The sequence below is a fragment of the Tursiops truncatus genome, chromosome 16 (genome assembly GCF_011762595.2).
Source record: "Tursiops truncatus isolate mTurTru1 chromosome 16, mTurTru1.mat.Y, whole genome shotgun sequence".
Lineage (NCBI taxonomy): Eukaryota > Metazoa > Chordata > Mammalia > Artiodactyla > Delphinidae > Tursiops > Tursiops truncatus.
In genome coordinates, this window is record NC_047049.1 from 43,800,200 (window position 1) to 43,818,314 (window position 18,115).

At 43.2% G+C, this 18,115-nt stretch overlaps 1 protein-coding gene across 1 annotated transcript; it reads right to left on the reverse strand.

Annotated features, from left to right (window-relative positions):
- Positions 1 to 844: 844 nt before the first annotated feature.
- On the reverse strand, positions 845 to 16,981 carry ZNF239 (zinc finger protein 239). Its single transcript, XM_073793328.1, is given in 6 exon segments — positions 845 to 3,171; positions 3,174 to 3,271; positions 3,273 to 3,306; positions 10,244 to 10,369; positions 16,035 to 16,075; positions 16,966 to 16,981. Coding segments are annotated over 4 exon segments (1,632 nt in total). The 5' UTR covers positions 10,278 to 10,369; positions 16,035 to 16,075; positions 16,966 to 16,981; the 3' UTR covers positions 845 to 1,705.
- Between the last annotated feature and the right edge of the window lie 1,134 nt (positions 16,982 to 18,115).

The window sequence follows — 18,115 nt, forward strand, 5'->3', positions numbered from 1 at the left end:
AGGTTACCTTTGATCAGGGTAAACCAGTTACAACCCCACGTTCTCAAGGTAATAAATATTGCATCCATATCCCCCCCACCATTTTTCATGTATGGATATTAGTCATTGGTGGATAACTGAAATATAGGTGACTGGGCAGCCTCCTGAGCACTGCTTGGGGAATCATCAGTCATTGTTTAGAAAATCAGGGCTGCAATTAGGAGTTCATTGTATAGTAACTTCCACTCTAGTTATGTATTTCCAATCACGTTTCTCTCAACTGTTGCACAAGCTTCTTGTTTTAGCTTAACCCTTTGCGGTGTCCTAGCTCCACACCCCAAATGAATTATTTCTGCATATTTTAAGCCTGGTCATCCCAAACATACTCTCCAAGCCTTCTCAGAGTTCCAAAGAGTAAATTTAATCAGAGAAGTGAGAAAATGCAGAAAGAAAGGAAAACAGTCAAGCAAGACAAAATAACAATAGTTTAGCCATTAAATAAAGTCAAGGACCTATAGTTCCTCCTGAAGGGCTATAGATAATATTCTGAGCAATGTCCTTTGAGCTGTTTTGCAGATACTGAATCTGCCACCAGGTGGAAGAAGTTAACTGTATGCTGCCCACAAGCAATTAGACCCCAGAAAGGATGGAAACAGAAGGTTGACAATGTTGACTCTCGATTAACTCACCACCAACCAATCAGAAGAATGTCCACGAGCTGATCATGCACCCCAGTCCCCCCTTCCTCACCCTTTTAAACTCTTTCCCTGAAAGCCATCAGGGAGTTTAGGCCTTTTGAGCACTAGCTGCTTGGACCCCTTGTTTGGTGCCCTGCAATAAATGGTGCACTTCCTTCACAACCCAGTGTAAGTAGATTGGCTTTATTGTGCATGGGCAAGCAGACCCAAGTCTGGTTCAATAACGATGCTGCAAATACAAATGACTTTTTGGGGGTATATGAAATATTAAAACAAGTTGAGTCTGAAGAGAAAAATATCAGAACTCCCTCTCCTGACTCCTTTGTTTGGTTCAGAACATGGATGGTGAAGAAATTTAAGGAAATAAGAGAGGTTCAGTGTTGAGAGACAAATTAAATACATTTAAATATATTTCAACTTCATTTAACATGTTTCAACATGGTGTAGGTACCCTACTTGGCTTTAATTTGGTGGGGGTGTCATCTGAGATGGCAAGACCTGGAAGCACCCCAACAGACTAGCTGCACCCAGGAAAAAGAACTACTTATGTTCTTGAGCAGTTGCCTTGTGGGGAGGAGAGGGAGGGGTCCCATATCCTGTAGTGTGTGGGGTGTACTGCACGAGTTGCTCTTCTCCACGTTCTTGTGAGGCCACAGGCTGTAGTACGTGTGTGCAATAACAGATTTCCATGCCCATTATACCTCCAACCACCCCCTCAACCTAAAACTAACATATTGTATAACCAGAATTTAGAGAGGGCTACTCAGGGCTAGAAGGAAATAGGAAAACACAAGGCACGTGATTTGAAGAGAAGCCAAAGTTCCAATTTCTCAGAGAATGTGAACAAAGGAAACATGTTCTGCTTGGAGAAATGTAAGGTTCTTGCACTTAAAAATGCTGGGTAGGGTATGTAGTTCTAGTAACACTGACTGAACAGCACAGTATAGACATTTTCACTCTACCCATCTGAGGAACAAGGGCAATCAATTCACTGTGTAGCATAACAAAGTGCTTGGTAGTTAAATACTTTAAATGATTTTCCAGTGAGGGAAGTTATCTGAATAACTCTTACTATATCCTGAGAATATAAAACTAAGAGTGATGTTAAAAATATTTAAGTCTTCAGAGTACAAGCATGCGATTGAAGACCTCACTTAATGGGGATCTTTCCTGTGGACCCGCTGGTGGATGTGGAGGTTGGAGCTCTGGCTGAAGCCCTTCCCACACTTGCTGCACTCGTAGGGCTTCTCTCCAGTGTGGACTCTCTGGTGGATGAGGAGTTTGGAGCTCTGGCTGAATCCCTTCCCGCACTTGCCGCAGTGATAGGGCTTCTCCCCAGTGTGGACTCTGAGGTGGATGCGGAGGTCTGAGCTCTGGCTGAAGCCCTTCCCACACTCATAGCACTGGTAAGGCTTCTCCCCCGTGTGTGAGCATCGGTGGATGTGAAGGTTTGAACTCTGACTGAAGCCCTTCCCACACTCTCCACACTTGTAGGGCCTCTCCCCCGTATGGATGCGCTGGTGGATGTGCAGGTTGGAGCGCTGACTGAAGCTCATACCACACTCCCCGCACTCATAGGGCTTCTCTCCAGTGTGCACTCGCTGGTGGATGTGCAGTTTGGAGCTCTGAGTAAAGCCCTTCCCGCACTTGTCACATTTGTAAGGCTTCTCGCCTGTGTGGACTGAGTGATGAATGAGCAGACTTGAACTCCTCGTGAAGCCCTTCCCACACTTGTCGCACTTATAAGGCTTCTCATCTGCATGGACTTCGCGGTGGATAAGGAGACTTGAGCTTCTCGTGAAGCCCTTCCCGCACTGATCACATCTGTAGGGCTTTTCTTCTGTGTGGTCCCTCTGATGAAGGACTAGCTCTGAGCGCTCACTGAAGTCCCTACCACACTGACTACATCTGTATAGTTTCTCAGCAGTGTGGATTTTCTCACCTGGGTGACCACCTGGGCTGGTGGTACGTATTTTCCCACAGTCATAATGGGTGCAGGGCTTCTCCTCTGCATGAGCTCTCTGATGACTACAACTGATCACCCATGACTTCCAACCACAAATGTCCTTGTGTTTACAGTCAAAGGGATCCAAGGATTCTTTCGACTGGCCAATCTGGCATATTGTCTCACCTCTGAATGAGGGCGAGACCACTTCTTTTACATCAGACACAAGTTTATTTTGAAGGTTCTCTGAACAATGGTCGATGGGAGGACTTTTGCTCTCTGAGATTTTCCTCTCAGTGCTTTCTTCAGTTACAAACAGAATTTTGCTTTCCTGAGGATCTTGGGGCTCATTCTTACAGAACGTCACTGAGTCCTGTGTGGCCATTTGGCTTGGGACTTTCAAAAACAAATATTCTTCACTTTCCATGTTTTTTAAATCATCACTCTGAAGAGTCACCAAACTGCTTTTGTTTTTGGAAATATGAGAAGATGCTTCTCCCCACTTTTGACAAGGGGGAACATCTAGTTCAGGGTTCCTGTACACTGAAGATTCACAATTTAATCCTGACTCCCAGTTATTGTACTGGACATCTCTTCCAATATTTGCCAGGAGGAAAGCTATTCAGGTAAGAGATAACCTAAGTCCTTTCTGTTGATTCTCCACAGAATTTTCATTCAAGTCTCCTAGGGAACAAAGAGAATTCAATGATAACAGACAAAGGGTAGATTTCAAGATTTCAGAACTGCAGTGCCTAAGGTAGCTAGCAAAAAGTTCAGTCTTGTCCGTATAGTCATGCCCTTTGGGTTAATGTCAGGATGGGAGAGGGCATGGGTACACAAGACAGAAATCTTGTCTCTGCTTTTAAGTAAAGCCAATAAAAGTATTCATATCCCAGCCCTGCAGATGGCTATGGATCCCACATCCTTGCCACATTTCATTTCACTTTACTTCATTTTATTTTAATTAAATTTGCATTTAATTGGTAATCTAATAGGTGCTGGGGATACAAAGAAGAAAATAGAAATCCTTTTGCTTGACACACTAGAGTCTACTGGGAAGAAGGACAAATAGGTCAACAATAATACCATGTAAGTGCTACCATAGATGCGTGCGCAGCCAGTCACGGGAGCACAGAGTAGGGGCATTCAGCTCAAACCTTGGGGAAGATTTCTGGGAGCAAATGTAAGGAAAAAAATAAAGTGAAATGTGGAGAGAAAAATATGACATGTTCAGAGGGCTTGGTGTGTACTCAGAGACTCCTCCGAGATGTAAAGCTATTAAAGGATTACAACTGGGAATGAAACTGACTTTGATTATAAACACCATCAAAAATGAGCAAGACTTTAAGGCAGAGAGAGAGAGCGCTGCTGTAGTGAATCAGAAGAAAAGTGGTAAGGAGGATAGTTACAGAGAGAAAGGGAGAGATTCATTCTAAATCACATGATGACTGATTAAACTCAAAAGGGAAAGGAGGCACCAAGCATGATCCTCAAGTTCCTTGAGTGACTTAGGTATGGGGGTACTATACCATAACATAGGGAATCAATCTCCAAGGCTGGAGTGGGGAAGGGTGACAGATAACAAACTCAGAATCTGACTTGTTTAATTTGTGGTGTTGGTGGAACATTCTTGCACTGTTCAGTAAGCAGTGAGATACATGGGTCTGGAACTCCTGGGAGAGAACTGTGCTAGGAATACAGATTTTAGACTTACTGTAGATGGTCCCTGACTTACGATGGCTTGACTTACGATTTTTCGACTTTATGGTGGTGTGAAAGCGATGTGCATTTAGTAGAAACAGTACTTTGAATTTTGATCTTTTCCTGGGCTAGCAATATGCTGGACAATACTCTCTCATGATGCTGGGCAATGGCAGCAGCCACAGCTCCAAGCAATATGCCTATAACCATTCTGTTTTTCATTTTCAGTATAGTATGCAATAAACTTCAGGAGATATTCAACACTATTATAAAATAGGCTTTGTGTTAGATGATCCTGCCCAACTGTAGGCTAATTTAAGTGTTCTGAGCATGATTAAGGTAGGTTACGCTAAGCTATGGTGTTTGGTAGATTAGGTGTATTAAATGCATTTTTGACTTAACACTATTTGCAATTTACAATGGGATTATGGGAATGTAACCCCATTGTAAGTCAAGGAAGATCTGTGGTATGTATGTTAGTCAAAACAATTAGCGTGAAGATCCTCATATTACACTGAAATGACAAAAAAACAAAACCAAAACCACAGTAGTCTTGGAAAAAAAAGAAAGGTTGTTATCACTAGAATGCTGGGGAACTCCTAGTGATAAAGAGCAGATGGATGAGGTCTAATGGAGAAAGTAGGAAAAAAACAAATGCACAGCTCAAATTATGTACAGAAAAAGCCTCCTAAAGAAGTAGGAGAAATTCTCAAGAAGTCCTAGAAATTCCAAGCTCAGAATCAACAATTATGAAGTAAGAGAGGTTTATTCTGGAAAGAGGTTTATCAAATCATGTTAAGCATTTCTAATGGCTCAACTAGTTGCTGCAGCACCACTCTCCCAATGACCCTCTTCCCCACAAAAAATGAAATACTGGGAGGCTAAAGGTAGCGGCCTCGTATAAAGCTTCAAAAACAAAATAAATTGTCCGCCAAACAAGGACTCCTAATAGTATTATTTGGGCTAAAGAGGGAAGCAGAAGCTGAGGTAATGCCAAACCTGTAAAATGACAGGATTGAGGTACAAAAAGAAACAACTGACTCCACATGTACCCAGGATAAAGCCTCAAGAAAAGCTGTGAAGTGGAATTTTCGACAAGGAGGACACCCCAGAGCTGGAGACTGAAGCAGGGCATGTCCCAGATAACTTACTGGCCTGAACAGGTAACCTCAAAAAAAAAGGGTCTACATCACTCACCATCTGGATTCTTATTAGATCCATCCCAAGCCCAGTCAGCAGAGGTGTCCCCTGTAAGTAGAACACGCATGCACCAAAAAGGGTTGAGCATCAGCTGAGGATGTACACTCCAGTATCATACTGCGAACATAAGACTTTTTGGTGGGGGGGGAAGACAATTGAGAAAACATAAGGAGACAAAAAAAAATGTAGAAAACTAACATCAATAGAGACACAAACTCAACAAACAGAGGAAATAGAATTTAAAAGGTTCATAATTAAAATCCCAGAGAAATCTGAGGGGATATCACATCTAAAAAAAAAATGGGACAATCGGGCTTCCCTGGTGGCACAGTGGTTGAGAGTCCGCCTGCCGATGCAGGGGACACGGGTTCGTGCCCCGGTCTGGGAATGCTGCAGAGCTGCTGGGCCCATGGGCCACGGCCGCTGAGCCTGCGTGTCTGGAGCCTGTGCTCCACAACGGGAGAGGCCACAACAGTGAGAGGCCCGCATACCGCAAAAAAACAAACCAAAAAAAAGGGACAATCTAATAATAAAATATAAACACATTGCTATGAAGAATAATCAGAATTCTTCTAAATTAATGAAAGGATTGAAAAAGACGATAATCATAATATTTAAGATCTACTATGCTCATTTGAAGCACTCAGATACTGGTCGCATGATCTTATGTGAGAGGAACTATTAGGACACCCATTCTACACCAGAAGAAACCAAGGTCGAAATGATCAAGTAACTTGTGTCATAGCTACCAGGTGTCAGGCAGTCTGATTCTAAGGCCTGCAATCTAGATGGGCTGAAGAGCAAAACGAACATCTGGCTAAGGTGGAAGATTGAGGGGTACTCCCGGAATGAAGAGTAAAGGGTAGACAGATGCAAAGATAAAAGTTAAAACCCATCTTGTAGGAGTTCGATGAATATAGTGGAGGTAGAATGAAGGGAAAGAAATGATCAAAGAACTAACAGGAAAAAAATGTTTTCTAGAATTCAAGATTCAGAGGTCACTAAATGTGAAACCTCAGGACGTCAAGGAAAAAAACCCCAAACAGGGACTTCCCTGGTGGTCCAGTGGTTAAGAGTCTGAGCTCCCAATGCAGGGGACCCAGGTTCGATCCCTGGTCAGGGACCTAGATCCCACATGCCGCAGCTGAAGAGCCCACATGCCGCAATGAAGATCCTGCATGCGGCCACTAAGGCCTGACACAGCAAAATAAATAAATAAATACTAAAAAAAAAAACAACCCAAACAAACCGAGAAAATGCTAAAAGCATCCAGACAGAAAAGCCAGGTTATGTGCAAATATAAATGAGAATTATATTGACAATGAACTACTAAACAGCAATACTGTATACCTCAAGTCAACTGAGCAATATCTTCTAATTTTGGAGGTAAAGTGATTGTGAAATTAGCATTCCATTCTATACCCAGCCAATCAAACATTTCAGTGGGAGGAACAGACACTTTGTCAGATAAGAAAGGATTTAAACAATTACTGAAACAATTATTCAGCAATGTACTGTAGCAAAAAATTTTTAAATTACTTTAAGAATAAGATGATATACAATAAATAGCAGTGAGCAAAGAAGTCAAGAAAACAGACAAGCTGAATCAATCGTTGATATATAAAAGAAAACAGTACTTAACCAAATCAACCAAAACTCTGTAAAACAGAATGGAAAGGAAAAAAACCCAAATAAAATATATTTTAAAAAGCAAGTATTAGTTTTAGGAAAGGGAAAAAACAAAAAAAAGGAACTGTAATCATATTATACTATTTGACTCTGCAGGAACAAGAATTATGAAGTCAAAGCAACTAAGCATTGATCACTGATGCGACTAACAAATTGTTGGAAAGATGGGCATGTTGGGAGAAATAATGTAAAAGAGCTAAATCTTCATCTATGACATAAAGAAGTCAATACAAAATATCAAATATTGATAAACTGAAAAAAATTGCAGTATACCATAATATAATAAATTCAAATTAAAACTATAATGAGGTGCCATTTTCTACCCGTTAACACTGGAAAAAACCCAAAGCATGGTGACACAGCTTGTAAGTGTAAATTGGTATCACCCTCCCCCCCAGAAGGACATTTTAACAATTATGTATCAAAGTCACAAATGCATGCACTCAGCAGTCCAGCTTGGGGGTTTTATTCTTCAGATTTCCTGGCACAGCTGTGAAGTGATACTTGCTCAAGATTTAGTCACTGCAGACAGTTTGTGACAGCAAATGACCAGAACCTGGGTAGAGTGGAGTCAGGGACATGAAAGAAAGTTTTCACTGTGCGCCTTTTAATTTGTTTTTATTTTTATAGTATAACTTTAATCATTTAAAAACATTTAGTACATTTGCAAATCTTTTCTTTGCTACTCATGTATAATTTGTTTTCTGCCCTTCTCCAGCTTGTCCAAAATCCTCAGTGTACATTTTTTCCCGGCTTTTTTAGGCATAACTGCAAGTAACATTGTGCATATTTTAATGCTTCTTTTCTTAACCATGTGAGTGCATTTATTCTTTAAAAAAAGGAAAATAAGTAGCTGCATGAGCATATTTGTAAATATGAAGGCAAACACTGTAAAGAACAAGTGAAAGGATTCAAACTGAGTGCTTTGAGAAGCCACTCTGTGGCATGAAGAGCAGCAGAGCAGGGAGACTGGTTTGTATTATAAGCCTTTCAATAGGAGTTGTTTTACCTAGGTGAATGTATTACTTTTTGTGCACAGTTTGCAAAGTTTAAAAGTAGTGGCAAAAAGAAAAAGGAAAAAAATAACACTGAGAGAAGCTGTGCAGTTTGGAGTAGTTAAATCAGGGAGTGGGCTGAAGTTATTAAAGGCCAAAGGACACTGCTTCAATATCCCTGCTGTACAATACTTGGGAACGGCTGCAGAAATGACAGGTCTATGAAAATCAGTGGAGGAGGAACTGTATTAATGGTAGGTTTTATAAGCAGTAGTGAAATCTTGTGATAACTGTTTTTTAAAATATTTAAATATTATCAAGAATGAGTATGTAATAGTAGAAGACAATGCTGATGTAATGAGAAAAGGGGTCCTTTTACAGGGAGTTAATATGATGTAACAAAGATCTCTAAGACATGATGTAAAACACCCAGTTGAAAAATACATACAGTATAACCTCATAAAATTTTAACACGTATTTGTAAAATGCATACATGGAGAACACAGAAAAAGTGGATACACAAGCTATTATTAGTGACTTTACTTCATAATCTTCATCTGTGTTCTTTGAATTTTGTGATTTTTATATCTTACTTACATAAAAAAATGTTGGAAAACTATGTTCAATTTTATATCAAAGAAAAAGGAAAACCTAAAGCAGAGCTTGAAACTGTAAGCATAGATCCTACTTCACTTTTGCCTCTCTGCAAACCAGTCTATAAAGCAGTCCCAGTGATCCTGGGTAAATCAGTTCATACCATTTCATTGTTCTAATGGCTTCTCACTGAACTCAACACAAATTCACATTTTTTACCCATGCCTTTAATGCCATGAATGAGCCAGGCCACACTCTATTCTTCCCAGATGCTCCCTGTATTCTAGCCACACTCCTTCTTTTAGGTCTTCGGGTCTTCCCTCACACTATTCCCTTGCCTGGAATATTCTTCCCCTACCCAGTCACCTGTTTAATGCCCATTAATCCTTTGGAACTCAGTTTAAGTATCACTTCAGAAGCTTTCCTTGAAACTCTCAACAATACATACTTCACCCTTGTCCCATCCCATGCCTTCATTCTTTCAGAGCATAATTCTCTGTGCTTCATAGGACTTACTGAATTTATTTATAGTAACATACTGTGTTTACCATAATGTCTCTTTTACAAGACTGTAAGACATATTTCTTTGCTGCTAAACTCTACAGCAGTCAATTTTTAAATCTTGACTATGTACATATAGCAGCATAAGTATTAGATACGTTGCTTTCCCTCCAGAAACCTGGCTGGAAACAAGAAAATAAATCAGACTTGCAGATCCAATGGTTAAAATAAAAGCATATAAAATAATATGTAATCAGGTCTGAGCCTGTGTGAGATATAAATAGAAAGTTCTGAGAAAAGAAGCAGGTCGAAAGGGAGGGGTAGTCAAAGATTTCACACAGGTAATGGAGTTCAAATAAAATCTTAACAGACAAAAGTAACCAGAAACCAGAGCACGGTAATCAAAGGTCCCAGAACAAGGAAGCATAGAGGACCTCAGGGAAACAGGCTTAGCTGGAAAGGAGGGTGACATTGGGGCAGCAGAGAATAATGCTCTATAGGTAAAAGTAGGGCATGAAGGGCTTTGAAAACCAGGTGGGGAGTTTAGAGGCTTTACACCAGGAACTAAAGGTAATGGGCATGGAGAATTCTCCATTATATAATGATCTTCAACTTGCTCCAACAGAGAGAGCACATCTGAGAAACACACAGGGATTGGGTGACTGTGTGGGGAAAAAAAAAAAAAATTCAGTCCCAAACTCTGGCTTATAAGTGATGGACCAGGTATGGTTTCTTGGACAACTCAGTAAGGTTACCATTCTCCAATTCTTACGAAGTAAAGTTCTTTAGCTGCTTAGAATAATCAGAAACATCCTTTTCTGCCAAAAAGAAATTAGGAAACTGATTCCTGCATTACAGCTCCTGGGGCCCAAGCCCAAATGATATTTAAAATTGAAGAAACAGAGACTGCAGTGCACTGGTGTCCAGGTTCATGTTCTTACCCACTGAGACCAAGTGACTGTAGTTTTCCAGCATCACAGCTGTGTGCAGCTTCCTCTGAGCAGGGTCCAGCAACCCTACTCCTCCTCGGTGAAATCCACAGAGACATCCTTGAAGGTTACTGGTTCCTAAAAGATTAAGCACATTCTTCCTCAACTGACAACCATCTGCACAAATGCCCCAGAAGGAAGGTGAGGTTGGGAGCACTGGAAGAGGGGAGAAGGGTACAGAGGAAGTGTGCAGTTCAAGGATCGGGGTGATCCAAGTTTGGATGGAAAACCTTTCCTTTCTCATCTCCTTTGCTACTTCCTTCCCAATACTTCCCCTCCTGCCCACAACTCACCCAAGCTCAAGCTATCCAACTACTGAATCTCTCCTTATCAGTGTCATATCATGGTCACTGCTGAGTTGTCCTTTCCGCCCCATTCCTACTGTTATCCTGACAACCTCAACACTCATGAGAACAAATTACCCAACACGCTAACCTCACATTTCTTAATCTCTCTCTCTCTCTTTTTGGCTGCGTTGGGTCTTCGTTGCTGCAGGCAGGCTTTCTCTAGTTGCAACGAGCTGGGACTTCTCTTCATTGCAGTGTGCGGGCTTCTCATTGTGGTGGCTTCTCTTGTTGCAGAGCATGGGCTCTAGGCACGCAGGCTTCAATAGTTGTGGCTCACAGGCTCTAGAGCGCAGGCTCAGTGGCCATGGCTCACGGGCCCAGCTGCTCCGTGGCATGTGGGATCTTCCCGGACCAGGGCTTGAACTCATGTGCCCTGCATCGCCAGGCGGATTCTTAACCACGGCACCACCAGGGAAGTCCCTCTTAATCTCTTTAATGCCAATGATCTCTGCCTCAACAACCATAATTAGGGCCATTTCACTATTTGGACCACTGTTCTTTTGAAATATTAATATCTCAAAATTCACACCTTAAAAACATCTTCCTATTTTTTCTCCTCTTCCTCCTCCATGACATCTGCTTTATCAAGATCACCATCCTTTGATCCTTCCTCTTTTTTCCTCTCAGCCAAAGTACACTTCTGATCTCAATTTTTTCACTAGTCATATAAATCATATGTCCTTTCTTCTTCTAAACTAAGTAGTTGACCATTCCTGGAAGAAATAAAAATAGCACATTTACACACAACCAAAAAATATTCTCCTTCGGTATTCCCATATACCTCTAGCCCTAACCTTTCTCCTCAACTCCAGGCTCCAATTTCCCACCTACATCTACACTTGGATGGCTAAAAGACACTTAAGACTCACCAAGCCCCAAACAGAATTCTTGCTCCCAACAATCTCCATCAGTATCTGGTCTTCCCTTGTTGTCCCCATTTTAGTAAAGAGCCACACGACGCACCCAATTGCTCAAGCCAAAATCCTGGAAGTCATTTTGATTCTCTTCTCACTCCTCATATTTTATCCATCACCAAGTCCTCTCAACTCTGCCTCTGAACATATCTGAAGCTACCCATTTCTTTTCACCTTGCACTGTTATCATTATAAGTCTCAGCCTTCATTAACTCTCCACCTGCACTAACCTCCTAAATTTGTATCTCTTGCTCCCCCACGTGACGGATTTTCCACACAGCAGCCTGGGTGATCTTTCAAAACACATACCACTCAAGGCATGAAACTCCCCAAAGGCGTTTCCATGGACACCGAGTAAAATCCAGGCTCTTCATCTTGGCCTGCAAGGCCTTGCAGACTGGGGTCCTGTCAATTCTCCAATCTCAGCCTGAGTCCCTCCTCCCTCACAAGTCACCTGGCCCCTGTGACCACATCAAACTCATCCCACTTATGGCCTTTGCACTGGCTATCCCCTCTGCCCAGAATGTTCTTTCTCTACATCATTCAGATCTCAGTCGAACTGCTGCCACCTCAGAGAAGCATTTCCTTGACTGACTAATCCATGGGAACATCCAGTAACCATCACTTCTCCCTGTTTTATTATCTTTGTACTTATGCCTTATCTCATTTTCTAATCTATACATTTTCTTTCTTGTTTACAGTCTGTCTCTCCCTACTAAGTTCCCCAAGAACAGAGGCTGCCTGATTTGTTCATGGCTGCATCCCCAAGCCCTCAAGCAGGGCCTGGCATGTAAAAAGAGTCCAAGTACTTATTTAGTTAACCTCACAGTGAGTCTGGTTCCCTCCAAGGTTCTATTGATGGAGCAACACTTCTTGAACTACCTCTGGTGAAGGACCAGTTTTTTTTAAGATTTTTCTAACATGTCACAGACATACTTTTTAAAATACATTTTCTAAAAAGTTACTAGAAAATAAGAATGCAGACATATAAAATACCAATGCCAATTTTTAAAATAAGATTCAACAGATATAAAATTAAAAAAAACTCTCAATTTCTGTCCTTATATCTTTTTTTTTTTTTTTTGCGGTATGTGGGCCTCTCACTGTTGTGGCCTCTCCCGTTGCGGAGCACAGGCTCCGGACGCGCAAGCTCAGCGGCCATGGCTCACGGGCCCAGCCGCTCTGTGGCATGTGGGATCTTCCCGGACTGGGGCACGAACCCATGTCCCCTGCATCGGCAGGCGGACTCTCAACCACTGTGCCACCAGGGAAGCCCTGTCCTTGTATATTTATAGACTGGTAACAAGCAGTTTGTTGGCTGGCACCAGTCTGCAGGCCACACACTGAAAAGCAGAGGATGGAATATACACAAAACAACTGAGAGCCAGTGAAGCCGAAAGCAGCGGTTCAACTTGGGGCCAGGGGAGTACCCAGTAACCTTCAGAAGTGCTGACACCATAAGCCTCAGCCTGAAGGGGCACCACCCACACCCTCAGGAAACTGAGGACAACCAGGTCCCCCGGCAGGAGCGACTCTACCCCACTAGTCAACAAAGGAGAAGCAGCTGTTTCCTCCCAGGCTCTCCTCTAAAGGTCACAGTCTCCACTGTGTCTGAGGAAGAGGGATGAGGTTGGACTAGAGAAGGCTGCAAGGCCCTGTGCAAAGGTGGGACAAAGAAGCAGCAGAAGCAGAGACTGTGGCCTTAGAGGCGTAAACACACCTGTTAGGAAAACACGGCTGGGGAGTATCAGTAGATTAGCTACTCCTCTTTTTTGACTTTTTCTTTTCAGAGACAACAGGTTTCTTTCTGTCCATGGCTAACCTCTCCTTGCACATTCTAGATGGAATCCTTCCTTCCCTTCTGAGATTCAAGTCCATCAATGATCTTCCTCCTATATTTTAATCCATCTTCCACCTTGTCATCTGAGATGTCTAAGACTCCTTTCCTACCTTGACCATAATCAAACCACTTCTTGTCAATTCTATCTCCTAAATCTCCCTCCAGCATGTTACTTCTTCTTATCTCTGCTCCTACTATTCTAGGAAAGGCCCTCATTTCTTAGCTAGGCCACAATAACTACCAAATCTTCAAAATACAAGTTTTGTCATGTTTCAATCCAAGGATCGGACAGTCAAGAGTTATTAATTTTTTAAGATCCCACAGATAAAGTGGTAGGGAGAATTCCATGTTGAAAACAGAAAGGATATGTTGATGGACTACCAACTTTGTAGTAGGCTGAAAATTCCAAGATGAGAAATGGTATGACAGTGGACCAAATTAGAGGACTCAGTGTGTCAGGGGAAAGGAAAAAGAGGAAACAGTGGTCTCGCTAAAGCAAGACAAAGTTGGAAATGAAAGAATCTGAATAATGAATAATCTCCCCAGGTACCAGTGGAGCTATTCAGTCACCCCAAGGTGGAACTTGTGCTTCCTGTGGGAGAATGGACTCAGTATCCTGAGGGCCAACCAAAGTATAAGGCTACAGGATAGTAGTTTCTGTACTAATGTAAATGTCAAACTCCTCGAAACTACATGTATCACATAGCTTAGCACTTCCTTTCCAGAGCCCACCCCTGCTAGATCCAACAATTTACTTAGGGGCAGGAAACAGTGATCCAGAAGGCAGTGATGGGCAGGAGCTGTCATCACCCTGGATTACCTGTAGTCATCCGAATGTCATGCTCTAGTCTAGAAGAGCCCTTTACATGTTGCTCCTGCCCTGACTTATATTTCTCCCATCGTCCCATCCATTTCAGTTTCAGGACAATCAACAACCTCCGTTCTGAAGCATAAGGATATGTTAAATTTCTCCTTCTCAAAGATCTCACAGTATCTTGCATATACCTCTACTATAGCTATTAAATTTGTCTCCCAAATTGGCTATAAGATTCTCAGGGATAGAGGCAACACTCAACTAATCTTTAAATCCTCAGCAACTAGCACAACTGACTCAAAATCTAAATGGTAAATATTTATAAATTCACATTCAATTTAAATAATGAAATAAAACTTGAGATCATCAAACTCAGCACTCTCATTTTAAAGATGAGAAAACTAAGGTTCATAACTGTAAAGTGACTTATCCAAGGTCACAGAGGGAGAGGGGGGTTAAATGGGAGTCCTGCCTTTCAGCAGACTCAAAGACAACTCCTGGTACACAGAAAACAGTAAGTACTGGTGGAAATGAAGTCCTTTCTTTAAATTCAAAAAATTATTAACATATGCCAGAATCTCAAAATTTCACTATACTAGCAATCCCCAACTTCATCACCGTGAATAATCTTCATTAGGGAAGAGAAAGAAGAGAAGGAAAATAAAAAGAGCACAGGGTTTTACTTATGTCAATCTTTGCTGACGTTCTCAATTATTTTCAAGGCACAGAGATGTCATGCTTTCAGTACCTTGAAGCAGCTTACTGTCCTCTAAACAAACCAATTTTTATAAGAGCTCATGCTGTTTTCCTATGGATGTGAGGATTGTTTTTGCCAAGCCTGTAGAGAAGTATTTCACAATAAATGCAATAAATCTTTGGATGTACAAAAGGTCAAAGGGATAAAAAAGTGAAATTCTCCTTTTAGTATGTCTAGGGGAATGGTGCCTAGGAACCTTTAATTCTTAAAAGAACACCACAGATAATTCTGATGCACAGCCTGGTTGAGGAGCATTTCTGGGAGTGATATGGTAATTACGGTGTTGTTATGTAACAAATTTTCTCATGTCTGTAACTCATTCAGGTTTAATAAATGATTATTGGTAATGTGCATACCTTTTTTCATATACATCACCTGCTCATGAAGAAAAGCACCGTAGTTTTTTTTTTTTTTTTTATCGGTACGCGAGCCTCTCACTGTTGTGGCCTCTCCCGTTGCGGAGCACAGGCTCCGGACGCACAGGATCCGCGGCATGTGGGATCTTCCTGGACCAGGGCACGAACCCGTGTCCCCTGCATTGGCAGGCGGACTCTCAACCACTGCGCCACCAGGGAAGCCCAGCACTGTAGTTTATAATTCTATTTGTTTTCCTGAGACCACTTGGCACTGGACTGAGCATGTAACAGCTTTGAATGACTTTCAATGTGCGTGAAATGCCTGGCAGGAAAAGACATGCTTTGAGAGACAGGACCAGACAAAGATGCTGTGTGGAGTCTTTCAATAAAAGAGCATAGCCCAGTGCTCTGGGGAGTGGGCCAAATTCATGGAAGTAGAGTGGTACACTGAAAACTGAGGTGGAATTTAAAGTCAGCAGATTATCTGTGCAGACTCTAGTGACATCATTTGATAGATATATGCTCTTAGTATCTTAATGTTCCTACACCCATATTTATAAAATAATGTATGTCTCACGCTGAAGTCGGACAATAAATAAAAAAACCACACAACCAAGACAGGACCTGACACCAGATACGCACTCAATTAATGCTGATGTCCTTCCCAAGAAAGAAAGGTTATTTACATTCTCAGAAAAGAGAAACCCCAACTCACCTGGAACTTGGTCATTTCCTCCTCTCAAGAAGGATAGATTCCTGGAAAAGTAGAGTTAGAGAAAGCGAAAAAACCATGAAAATCAAGTCCACCTTGCAGGACATAGACTAAGCAGTCCAGCAAGACTGTAGGAAAAAAGTTAATCAGCTCCTGCTACCTTCACACACCCTCTCCTGGGGTGCCTTTCCTGTCTTTCCAAGCTGCACCTCCCTCGCATCTCTCCACTAGGCTTGGGACCAAACAGGCCAAGCCTCCCCCGCAAACCCATGAGGGTAAGAAACTCCCACTGGCCCCAGCAGCTCTAAGATGTGCCCGTTTCCCCAGGCTTTGCGATTTTTGCCCTAACGCTCTAGTTAGAACAGTAGGAGCTCTCCGGTAGGATGTGTGTGTCGCCTCTCGGCAGAGATTTCGGCTGCCCGAGACGCCTGAAGGCCTGACTCGTTTCTGGGGTGCGGGGGCTCTGACGCAATCTCTTTTCAGCGAGGACAGGCCTGTGGGGACGGAAACTTCGGTCTCTCACAGGAGCCCCTCTCGGTCCCCTAACGTCCACCGAAATCCTCCTTCGAATAAGGCCAGTCACCGGCGCGGAAAAGGCCGGTGCGGCCAACTGCGAGGCTCCCAGGCCGGCCTAGGCCGGAGCTCAGGCAGGCGAGAGGAGGGCCTCTCGGAGCCGCGGCCGGCTTAGCGCTAGGGGCCGCCTGGTCTCAGGTGACCGCGGCCAGAACCGGCGAACGCAGCGGCTGCCGCGGCGAGCGGACACACGTGCGGCCCGTGCTCGCACCTCCGCCAAGATGCGCGCCCTCCCCCGGCCGCCCGCCAGGTTTCCGGGCCCCTTTGGCCCAGCGCCTCCCCCGCGGCACTCCCACAACTCGACAGCCAGACGCTTCTCTGCAGGCCGCGCGGATTGCGCGAGCGGCCATACCGCCCTCACCTCCCACGTGGAATCCGACACCTGGAAGCACAGGATTCGCTATACGGCCCCGCTCCGTCGCCTACAGCCCCGAACTACAAGTCCCAGAAAGCAGCGGGTGGGCCGCGCCCACTTCCGGCGTTGACCCTGAGGCTTCGCGAGGCGCTGAGCCGAAGAGTAGGGTTCCGTCCAACGCCGAGTGCTTTTCTCAGTTTGTGAGGCCTGCGACTAGGTCCTTCAGGTTGTTCTCCTGGTTTTTATTGCAAACGCGTAAGAATTATATTAGAAATGCCCATTAAAATGTTTTTCGTTTTGGTAAAGTGCTCCTGGGGGAAAAGAACGTAAATATCACGCGTAATTTCGCATTACCTTAAAAAATATTTTGGAGTGAGTGTCCCCTTCTCACCTCTGAAGTTCATTTGGCAAACATTATTTGAGGTCCTGCTATGTTCCAAGAACTGTTCAAGACACTTAAACAAAAAAAAAAATCACTGTGGATGTTAAATTCTAGTGGCATTTCCCACTAGAGCAATACGTAATTATGATAAAAGGTATAGTGTGTTATAAGGTTATGTGTTATGGAAAAAGTGGAGTTGGGTCAGGGCATTGAGGGTGATGGTGCTGGGGTGTGTAGGTTGGGATATGCTTTGCAATTTTATTTTTATTTCTTTTTGGCTGTGTTGGGTCTTCGTTGCTGACCGCGGGCTTTCTGTAGTTGCAGTGAGCAGGGGCTACTCTTTATTGTGGTGCGTGCGCTTCTCATTGTGGTGGCTTCTCTTGTTGCAGAACACGGGCTCTAGGCACGCGAGCTTCAGTAGTTGTGGCACGCAGGCTCAGTAGTTGTGGCTCGCTGGCTCTAGAGCGCGGGCTCAGCAGTTGTGGCGCATGGGCTAGTTGCTCCACAGCATGTGGGATCTTCCTGGACCAGGGCTCGAACCCGTGTTCCCTGCATTGGCAGGTGTATTCTTAACCATTGCGCCACGAGGGAAGTCGTTGCCTTGCAGTTTTAAACAGGGGATATTGAAACAAAGACTGAGGAGATGAGGGAATCAGTCCTGTGACACTCAGCAGTCAGAACTGTTTCTTAAACATACACAGACATAACTGTTTATACAAACAGATACACTTTTTAAACAAAAACGGGGTCATGCTGTGTATATACAGGCCTGCA